Source organism: Asterias amurensis, chromosome 12 (assembly GCF_032118995.1).
Source record: "Asterias amurensis chromosome 12, ASM3211899v1".
In the NCBI taxonomy this organism is placed as follows: Eukaryota; Metazoa; Echinodermata; class Asteroidea; order Forcipulatida; family Asteriidae; genus Asterias; species Asterias amurensis.
This window is the reverse complement of record NC_092659.1, coordinates 1728693-1740366: the sequence shown is the minus strand read 5'-3', so window position 1 is coordinate 1740366 and position 11674 is coordinate 1728693. Positions and strand designations below refer to the sequence as shown.

Below are 11674 nucleotides of genomic sequence, written 5' to 3'. Positions count from 1 at the left end.
TAGTTATCTCGCAATTCCGACGACCAATCAAGCTCAAATTCACACAGGTTTGTTATTTTATGCATTTTATGCTTGAGATATATCAAGTGAGAAGACTAGTCTTTGACAATTACCAATAGTGTGCAGTGTCTTTAAAACAGATTAAAACAGTCATTAATTTTGGTTGTAACAACCGAAATCATCTGTTGCAATGTAGTTGTGCTGATACAGTTTTCTCCAATATGACTTCATTTCAGAGGGAAATATTTCACAGAACTTCTATCAGTAGCTTAGACTAAATGTTTAACAATTAAGAATCCCATATACTAAAAAACCTTTAATTGTAAGGAAAGATCAGACTGGAATAGTTTCAAAATAAGTTAAATATCAGTCTCACAAGAGGGGAGGGGGTGTTGGATTATTGCCAGCAAGTTTACAGTGCATTTAGTGTGTAGCAACAATATATTTATTGTTCACCTATTGCCAAAATGAGAAACTTCTCAACAACTTTCATCACTGTTTGATATTGAAACCTGCTCCTGGGTTTTGGTAAATTATACCACAACAGCAAAAATACAGAAGTTGCAAAAGTTGATAAATAGACGAAAAAGTTGCATAAGTAGAAAAAAGAAAAACTTAGACTGTCCTTTGTGATTGAGGACTAAGGTTTATGTGATATAAATATTGACCTCAAGAACGATATATTCAAATGCTGTCCTGAAAGAGCGCATTGAACACCCAGCATGGTGGATTTGTGCGCAAAACAAGTCTTTATTCTGGGACAGAATCCATAAAAGACATGTCACAGATTTCAATATCTTATTAAGCCTGGAGTCTCATTTGAGAGGGTATGGCCGTTTTCAATTTGCAAAGGGCACTTCCACTAAAGGGGCACCAAGGCAAAGACCAGGGGCAATGGGGCCCATGGCTTCCATTGCCTCCATGTTGTAAATTCACGCCCGTCTTAAAGTTAATCACTCTTACGCCGAATTATGGGGGTTTCCTGGTGAAGAAATGGGGTTTTGTGGTGGAGGAACGGTGTTTTGCGGGTACAGGGTTATCATGATTTTTATTCATCCGTTAATTTTAAAAACAGGTTTGTGAAATCATTAAAGGCACTTTGCTTCCTGTGTTAAAGTCCCATGGTAATCCAGAGCCAAGTTAAATAATCAAATTGATAAGGAGTTAATCCAAACAACACAATATTGAGATATTTGAAGGCAATATGAAGCTTTTAAAAAAATCAGAGAATTGTTAGTGTTTCTCTCGACTTGCACAAGAGAAGTTATAGTAGGTCTATAGACCAATCCGATGCGCACCGGCTGCACAAATGTTGCGCACCAGGCGCGCAAGTGTTGAGTAACGCACGCCAATTGCTGCGGTGTCTTCAATGCCTAAATTCTGGTTTAAACTTCACCGGTTCCCATGGTTGGAGAAACCGTTTACGGATCACCGCAATGCATCCTGGGAAGCAACCTCTCTCATTGGCTGGAGTACTATCAACCACGGCAACAATCGTTACCAAAATGTCCGTCCTTTAAAACTAAAAATATGAATAATAATGATCTGGATCATGGAAAGTGGAACTTGAAGCCGCCCCCACTTCCGAAGGGATTGAACCCACCCCCAAATGGCTGCCCCCATTGTTGTCTCTTCTGTTGTTCTTCGGGATCCAGGGGATCTTCACCTTGGTCAAACATCTGACGTTTATCTGCAGAAAAAAACAAAACAAAACAATGGTGTCAAACTGGGATTTTAAATAACGTCAACACTGAAATGTTATATAGTCCTTCACAACAGCTGAAGGGCATCTCAAAGCTCTAGGTATTTTTCTTACAAAGTATAAGGAGCTACGTCTTGAATACATACAGTATTTTCCTGCAAGGTATGTGTGTTACTATGTGCTGAATTATGAGATCTACTCCTTTTACATAGCACCATGTTAAATAGAGGGTGCTGTGGCGCAATATGCTGCCAATCGAACCAGGAACACAGGGGCAAACTCCTTCTCTTTACGAAAGTGCCCTGGGTTCTTTTGTGTGTTTTACACAACACACAGGACCTACAAAACTTTACGTCCCATCTGAAGGACAAACCAACAGTGGTCAAGTGTCTTACTTAAGCACACTAGTGTCACAACTGAGACTCGAACCCACACTCTGCTGATCAGAGCTTAATTAAGCTCACTTATGTGGCACCCTTGGGTCACCAGAAATATAAAAGAACAATAACGGTATCGTGGAAGTGTTGTGGCTGATCGGTTAATGTGGCCGAGCGGTTAAGAACACCGAATTCAAACTCTTGTGTTTCTGATCATCAGAGTGTGGGTTCGAGTCCTAGGCGTGACACTTGTGTCCTTGAGCAAGACACTTAACCATTGCTTCGTCCTTCGGATGGGACGTAAAGACATTGGTCCAATGTGTTATGTAGCGCATGTAAAAGAACCCAGTGCACTTATCGAAAAGGGAAGGGGTTAGCCCCGGTGTTACATGCTGTGGCTGCTGTATGCACCGTAGCACCTTGTAAACCCTGATAAGGTGCTAAAAAATTGGGTCTCAGAATCCATCACTGCAATGACCTATCTTTCTGAAAGTTTGTATATACACTCAGCGCCTTGAGTACCTTGTTTTTTAGGTAGATACATGCGCTATATAAGACTTCAAATTATTATTAGTAGTATCGTTGCATCTGCTTTAACACTTACCTGGATCTGATAAGACTTCTTTAGCAGCTGCGATATCCATAAACATTTTACTAGCTTTGTCCTTAGCAGGACCCTCTTCATGTTTGTCTGGATGCCATTGCTGAGCTAGCTTCCTGTAAGCTTTCAGAATCTCCTTCTTCCTGGCATTCCTGGGAGAAGAAAACAAATTAAACAGAATGATCATAGATTGGTTTTTATATAGCGCTTTATACACCATGTCTCAAAGCGCTTCCAATATTATTACCCTGATCACTGGGCCATTTCATTCCTTAACCCATCTCAGCTTTCTGGGGAGTATACAGCCTGTGCCGCCAAATATGTAGCATACAAAGCTAAACCAACCATAAGAACCATCTTTGCCCTCACAGGTACCCATTTACCCTTGGGTAGAAAGAAGCAAGTCTGGCTCAGGGACACAACTGTCACGAGCCGGATTCGAACCCACACTCTGCTGAACAGAAGCACCAGAGCTTGAGTATGGTGCTCTTATCCGCTCGGCTACGACACCCCACTGAATATTTCTTCTATACAACACAAACCAGAGTTTAAGCTAGACCAATTTTGGTGGTGAACTATAATTCAAATTTTGTTTAACTCCACCAAGGACGGACAGATAAAAAAAATTATTCATGTTTAATTATGGGGCCATTACTGCTAAAGTGCAAGCCTCAGGTATGATGCCAAATTTCCAACCTGTTCATGTTATGGGGCCATGCAATAAGTTGAATGTCATTTCGACTAAGTTCTTTTTCTGTGAGATGTGATACTCCTTATCATTAGCCAGGTCTCAGATCAACGCAAAGCGGACAAAATTCTTTGATTGATTCTAGGGGAAATCTGCGCCGGGTGGCAAAATGTATTTTGCTCAGAGTGCTGGGCAAAAATTGTGAGTCCTGGGCAGGCCCGCCCAACACTGGGCTACAACACTGACGCACACACCTAAATCATGTAAATAAGTGTAAATTATATCAGAAAACATAGCCGAAGTGTGTTGAGACATACCTTTTTACACCTAGAATCTTGTAGTAGTCTCGCTTGAGTGACTGTTTATGAAGTTTCTGGGCTCGGTTTAGCGCCTCTTCAGTTCGCTGAGTGTTCTCAATTTCATCTGCTTTCCTAAAATCCTCAATTGCTGAAATATTAAACGGATTGTTTTTAAAAGATTAGTGGTGTTTGAAAGCTTGGCATGGTGTGGAAAACAAGAAGTAACTATAACTAGTAAACATAACGTGTTGTACTCGCAAGTAACACTAGTTTACTAGTTACACAAGTTTACTAGTTACACAAGTTTACTAGTTACACAAGTTTACTAGTTACACAAGTTTACTAGTTACACAAGTTTACTAGTTACACAAGTTTACTAGTTACACAAGTTTACTAGTTACTAATTAGTGAATGTTGTGCTGCAGAATCCAAATTTGTTAATATGAAATAAAAAATATTTCCCTCTGAAATGAAGTCATATTTGAGAAAACAATATCTGAAAACGTAACAAAAGGCAACAGCTGATTTCCACTGAACCAAAATAGGGACAAGGTGACAATGTGCCTGGTTTTTCACTATTTTCCCCAGACTCTCAAAACAGATTAACCCCAACTTTACACAGGTTTGTTATCTCACGTATGGTTGCTGACACAAAACAAGAACACTGTCCGTGACTAATTTAGTCAGCTTTACCAATCTTGTATAATACCTTTAATGTATTTTTTTTTTTGAAATTGGCACCGAGCAATTAATTTTACTCCTATCAAATATTATCTTACCTTTATCATACATTTCATCTATAAGATATGTTTCACCTCTATCGAGTAAAACGTCAACATTTTCCTCATCGTGCTCGAGGACCTCATTGCAAATTTTAAATGCCTCCACTGTCTTGTGTAACTGTAAAACAAAGACAAGATGTTATGAGTCTCTCCATAAGGCGTGTTGTGGCCAAGCGGATAAGAACACTGGACTCAAGCTCTGGTGTTTTCGATCAGCACACCTCTTGAAAACAGCTTTTTCTACCCAGTCTATCCAAATTATATTCTCCTATAGCCTTTGTGCCTGCTGTTCGTTGACCTCTTCAGTAAACAAATAATGTAATCAAAGTATCGACCTCATTCAACAGTGTCAATCTACATGGTAGGCATAAGGAATGCCTACCAGTACAGAATGTGAACAGCAAAGGATATAACAGGCATGCAACTGCCCAATGAAAAAAAAAGAGGAAACTTTTCGAGACCCACAATGGTACCCTAAAAAGTGTTGAGGTTTTTTATGCTCTTAGGTTCATTGTTAGCATGTAAGACAAAGTGGAGTGTTTTATACAACTAAAATAACATGGAAAAAACACCTTGCCTATGTATATGCACCGTAATTCGAAGGTGGCAAAGCATTGGGAGTTGATTAAGTTGAGGAAAACTAACTATTGTTGTCCAGGTAATTATGAAATTTGCATAAAATTATTATCCCCCCCAAAAAAAAAAGAAAAATCAAAAAAAAAAAAAAAAAAAAAAAAAAAAAAAAACAATTTTTTTTTTTTTTTTTGGGGGGGGGGGAATAATAATTTTATGCAAATTTCATAACTACCTGGGAAACAATAGTTACTTTTCCTCAACTTAATCAACTCCCGATGCTTTGCCACCTTACAATGGTCGGTGCGAGCCACTTGTCCCCGCTTGCTGTCGTTAAATCTCCCTCTTGCACACCACACAATATGCCATTCCTGGCTTGTCCACTTTCCGGACGGTTTCGGAGAGCAGTTTACCGTCTACGTCTTTTTTTCCCCCAACCAGAACCACTTCCAGGTAGTTTTTACTCTTTTATCTAGGGCTTTAATTTGGCCAGGTACCACTCGGTCCCGCTCTAAAATATAATTTCTTTTGGATGTCATTTTGACGGACGTTTGAAGATGCGACTGTTTCGTAACGCAATGTGAGACAAGCACACAGTATACATGTACGTTTGGTAACTAACTCACACACACATACATGTACAACACGTGTATACTATTGCAAAACAGCAGGACCAGACGAAGACACAACCTTAGACTCATTTCAAGGCTGTATAATAACTTGGTTTAGCACACAACTCGCCCGCGCCACGGGGTGTGTTCCACTGTTCCAGATTTTTCGACCGTAAACACGGCTATTAATGACCGCACGCAGTGTGTAAACGTATGCATTGCTTGCTGTGGGCTTTAGATTGACCATGCAGTAGAATGGATTGCGTACCGAGGCAGAGGCCAGACCATGCGTTACGATGCATTGTTGAATTTATCTTAAGATCGCGCTAACCGCGGAATGTATTTTTTTAGCGCTAATCATATTTTTAAAAACGCGGAATTCCGCGGAAACGCGGAAGAGTTGCATGCCTGATATAATCATCGACCAATTTCCGATTACGGTAAATTTGATTACGGTCAATATTTTTTGGAGTAATTACCAAAGGTATATTCCCATCCTTTAGGAAAAGTTTTATCAGTGGTCTGTAAAACTATTCTGACAAATCACATGTCTATGAATCGAAGTGAACAAAGTTCAAGTATGTGCTCCATTAGGACTAAGGGTACACAAACTGCGAAATGAGCAACAAATCGGACCAACCTTTCGGTAGCAGTGACATATTTTAGCTTTACTTCTCATTTTGTACAGCGGAACGTCTGGTTCTGTGTCTAATGTTTTTGTGTACTTCTGAATTGCCTCTTCATATCTGTATAATGAGGAAAAAAGGTGAAAAAGATTAGTTATTAATACTTCTGGTAGTTATTACTTATGTTATGCACCCTTAGACAGGCTGGTCCTGGAGAGAGCGCAATATAAATTTTATAAAGAAATTGTCCTGGTTCATTAAACACTTAACGCTGATTGACACCAAAGCCGCAAAAATTTTTGGGACAGACTTACGGCAGACGTTTTTTAATGACCAGGAACAGCTTTGAATTTGCCTTGCTGACAGTCGGAAGGATGATGTTAATTTCCACCTGGACTTTCCAGTCTTTTTTATTAATTATTCAGAGAGACTGTTTTGTCTGAGAAGGGAGAAACTGTGGATAAGGCGTTTCCAGACCATTCAACCCCATGGTCTGAATATCCAATAAGGAAATGACTAATAATGTTTTGTGTTAGCATTCTCTTTCCCCCACAAATATCCCCCTTTTCACAAAAGACTCTGCGAGGGTTGAAATTGACAGGACATTAAAGATACTGGACACTATTGGTAATTGTCAAAGACTAGCCTTCTCAGTTGTATTTCAACAAATGCATAAAGTAACAAGCCTGTGAAAATTTGAGCGCAATCTGTCTTCGAAGTTGCGAGATAATAATGAAAGAAAAAGACACCATTGTCACATGAAGTTGTGTGCTTTCAGATGCTTGATTTCGAGACCTCAAATTCTAAATCTGCGGTCTCAAAGACAAATTCATGGAAAACTACTTCTTTCTCGAAAACTATGTTACTTCAGAGGGAACCGTTTCTCACAATGTTTTATACTATCAACAGCTCTCTATTACTTGTTACCAAGTTGATTATGCTAATAATTATTTTGAGTAATTACCAATAGTGTCCACTGCCTTTAACTACTCTCAGCATTTATACCATAAGTCCCTTTGTTTGGTAAGTAGTTTGGCAACAGTTAATTATATTTCCTCAAGTAATGATTGATGTACTTATTTACCTTCCTCCGTTTATAAATTCCTGAGCTTGCGAGTATTGTTTGTCGAGTTTCTTTAGTTTCTTGTAATGAGGGAGGCATTGCTTGTGGTCCTGGTCTAGCTTAAGACACTCTCGAACATCGCTAAAAGAAACAACAAAACAGAGCATTGTAAAATCGGGCTGTTCAGACTCCAAAAACGTTCTACAGTTTGACTGTATGCAATTTGAACAAAACATTCTTAGTTTGATGTACAGCGATCTTTCCTTCAGCCCTATCGATGGGTGTGTTGTGGTCGAGCGCTTAAGAGCACTGAACTCAAGCTCCGGTGTTTCTTCTAAGCAGTGTCTGTTCGAGTCCTGGTCTTGACACTAATGTCCTTCAGCAAGGCTCTTAACAATTACTGCCCCATCCTTCGAATTGGTCTTAATAGTCGTTGGTCCCGTGTATTGTCATAATAAACTATCGATGGCACAAAAGACCCCAGTACACACTTATCCCTAAAAAAGGGGTTGGCCTCGGTGTGTCTGGCAGTGCAACTATCTTCAATCGTGATTTGAAGAAATATCTGTAACTTAACTTAGCTTAATTTAAATGCAATTTCTAACTAGTAAACTTACGGGTATAACCATGCATCTATTGGGAGAATTGTTGCAGAGCCGGTGTGGTCTTGATGTTTCGAACAGTATACTCTGCTCGTTGCCAAAATTCAAGCATTATCTATTTCCAACCATTGTAGTTAAATATAAAATACTTTTTCTTTCTTACCTTAGAGCGTCTTCTAAATCCCCTAGTGCATAATGTAGTTTGCTCATTTGTAGATACTCTGCCATACTATCGGGTTTGAGTTTAGTGATGGACTTGTAGTCATCGATTGCTTTGTAGTAGGAGCCTTCCTTCATGTATACCTCGGCCCTCAGAGCTCTGAACGTAACATTCCATGGCATGTACTGTAAAAAAAAAATAATAATAATAATAATACTAATAAAACTGGATTCTTATATAGCGCTTTATCACATCCCTAGAGGCTGATCAAAATGCTCAGTATTTTTCCTGGAAGAAATATGGAGCTACATTTTGAAGTATGAGACCTATTCCTTTACAGCACCATGTAATGGTTTTACAAGGCTCTATGGCGCCTTATATTCAAACCAGGAACACTGGGGAGAACCCCTTCTGTAATGATAATGCCCTGAGTTCTGTGCATTACACAAGGGACCAACGGCTCTACGTCCAATCTGAAGGACGAAGTATCATGGTTAAGTGTCACGACTAGGACTCGAACCCACACTTTACTAATCAGAAACACCAGAGCTTGAGTCTGATGATCTGAACCGCTAGGCTATGACACACCACTAATCAATTTCATATTGGGTTGAGAAGTAAAACTACAGTGGGACTTAAACCTGCAAACTAAAGATTAACATGACAGCACTCTACCAACTGAGCTATCCCTATGTTGGTAGTCTCCTGATAATATTTTGATGCTGCAGAATTCCCTGCTTCTGTAAGCGAGGATTCATTATTTAAAGTAAGGAGAGTCATGAAATTGGGCCCTGGTGGGCTACTGAACAAGCACAAGGCCAGATGAATATTTTACACAAGTTCCACTGAACATTTTTAAAGTAAATATTCTGATGCTGATATGAGAGCCACTCACCATGACAACTCTGGAGTAATAATCGACAGCTTCTGTGAGTCGATTCTCCTTGACAAACTGTCCAGCATCTATAATATGTTCCTTTAGCGCCGGAATGCTCTCAAAGTTCGTCTTGGCTTCCTGGTTATTGGGGTCTTGTCTCAGCTGCACAAGGAAACAATCAACGATAAACATCTTCACAAAAAAACTTAAAAGAAAATTCTAGTATACAAATATAATTTTGCACAAAAAAAATAATAATAATAATTAGGCAGGCCTGAAATTGCACCTTTGAGAGGGCAAGGCCATTTTAATTTTGAGAAGGGCACTTCCAAGTGCCCTTCAAGCCAACGGGAAATTTCTGAAGGGGGACCAGGACCAGGGGCAACGGGGGGCAATAATTTTGCTATGGGAAGTGGCAACTCTATGGAAAAAGTCTTGATTTATAGTGTTACTTTGCAAAGGGCACTGCAACAAAAGCCCAGGGCAATTGCTGTGGGTGCCGTAGGTTAATTTAAGGCCTGCCCCGACACCCGCAAAAAGTCAGCTACTCACAGCTTCTTGGTAGTCCTTGGCCGCCTCATCCATCTTGCCGATTTTAAGGAGGATGTTACCATGGTGAATAAATGCTGATGTAAAGTCAGGTTTAAGCTTCATCGTCATCTTGAGATCCGGTAAAGCTGCCTTTGACTTCCCCAATGCTAGGTACACCGTCGCCCTCTTGTAGTACGCCATGTAATTCTTTGGATCATTGTCTGCGAGGTTTAACAAATAATGCATTTAGTTGAAATTTTAAATAAATACTTGAGTAAACAAGTTTACCAAAGGCAAGCTCTGGTATTTCTGATCAGCAAACAGTTTGGAAGGTAGTGCATTCTGCTCGATCAGCCAGGCTCCTAGTGGATGATACCCATACATCCTAATGGAAAGGGGGTAACCCTGTTTCAGCCCTCGGAGTAGGTGGCATCGAGGCCCTGTTGGCAATTGATTTGGTGTAGCCCTCATTATTTGTATTATTTTTTTAAAGCAGCAATCGAGAAGGTTCAAGTACCGGTCGTCGCAGTTGTGTCTTTATGCAAGATATTTTGCCATCATTTTCTTTGACCTTTGATGGAACATTAAACAGTTTGGTTCGCATGGCATTTCACCCTTTGTTTACAGGGCTCCTCCTAGGCTTGTAAGCTACAGTGATTAAGTTCAGTTATGAGAAATCCATGGTTTCGTTACCCAAATTAAATAATAATAATAATAACAAAGTATTAATCTTCTCTTGAAAGAAGTGGTGGTTCGGAGACTAAGTCATGACATTTCAAACAGTTTGTCTTCTAGGAGAATGCATTCTTTTGAGGTTGGTCAGGTAGGCCTAACCGTTCGGATTAAGATCTTACCAACAGCTGAGTTGAACTGTGTGAGGGCTTCTGCCAGCTGACCCTGGGCCAAGAGAGAGTTTCCAAACTTTAGAAGTCTCTCCGCGTTGGATTCTGTTTTTCCCTCTGAAACGTAGCAAAAAAAGTGAGAAAATGTTAGTACAAATTTTTGTTCTCGTTTTTATAAACAAATTTTATCTAATTTGCCGACTTATCTATTGTGTTCTTATATTCATAGATCAACAGAATTTTATTATACTTAACACTATAACAGACTGAAAGTCAATTTACACAACAAATTTAACATTTTTAAATTAATATTTGAGTTTAATTTTAAAATAAACAACAAATTTGTATTAAAAAAAACATTTCAGAGAATAAAATGCCCCACTAAGGGCCCTAGTCAATAATGGTCAATTCAATTAATTGCCAGATTAACTTTATAGTTTTAGGAATGAAAATTATCGGTACTATCGCAAACACAGAACATACATGTGTTAAATACAAATATAATGCCGGAGAATCCTGGGTAAAAGACGCGGCTTATCTGACTTTCAAAAGGTAAAAAAACAAAGTCTTATTCACGGTCAACATTTTTTTTCATAAAACTCTTAATTACATTCATTTACTTGTTCATCCCTTTTTAACATATTTACTTACTTTCCAAATTAAAAAATTAAAAACATGTTATTGTTTTTGTTTTTTTTACAATATATCAAAGACAAAAGTTAAAAAGCTTTATTTTTTAACAAATTTATAAAAATTGCATTGGCAATGCCATTCTCTATTTATTAATTAATTAAATTCATATTATTTAACAGCAACAAAAAATACGCCTACTTAACTTACTTAATTAATGCAGATTGATCAAAATGTTACAAATGTTTCCTCAATTGTCCTTTGCATTTGAGCCCATACCTTCCCCCTTCATCCGATTCTCCATGCTCAACCAAACAGACACAGCCCCCATCATCCCATCCAATACACACAAACCACGGCATTTCGCCCGCCCAGCTCAGCTACTTCGTGACTTACCATCGTATTGCACGGCGAGTGTTGCCAAAAGTAGAGGCAGCGACGAGAAAAATCGGTTGAAATTAATCATTTTTAGTCACTCTTTAAAGCAAACCATGAAGAATCATAAAGTTCTGATGATAAACTGCAAATACTTTCATTCACAGACGACTTTTCTGGGCATGATTTGTAAAGTAATGACGATTTTCTACTCGTTTATTCGTGGAGGTATTACTTTTTGAGAGGTTGAAGCAAAAGCACACGACAGCATTATTGACTTCCGCTTTATTACGGATGTGTTGCTGTCTGATTGGTCGAAATCTGTCCCCAGGTCA

At 39.0% G+C, this 11674-nt stretch overlaps 1 protein-coding gene across 1 annotated transcript; it reads right to left on the bottom strand.

The window, feature by feature from the left end:
- Positions 1–63: 63 nt before the first annotated feature.
- LOC139945195 (dnaJ homolog subfamily C member 3-like) lies at positions 64–11593 on the bottom strand. The gene is made up of 11 exons (XM_071942491.1): positions 11361–11593; positions 10347–10451; positions 9514–9713; positions 8980–9123; positions 8088–8269; positions 7344–7463; positions 6274–6379; positions 4447–4567; positions 3686–3815; positions 2684–2832; positions 64–1690 (listed from the first exon to the last, which is right to left on the bottom strand). Exons 1-11 carry the CDS (start codon positions 11428–11430, stop codon positions 1551–1553), a joined length of 1467 nt encoding a protein of 488 aa, XP_071798592.1. The 5' UTR covers positions 11431–11593; the 3' UTR covers positions 64–1550.
- Positions 11594–11674: the final 81 nt, after the last annotated feature.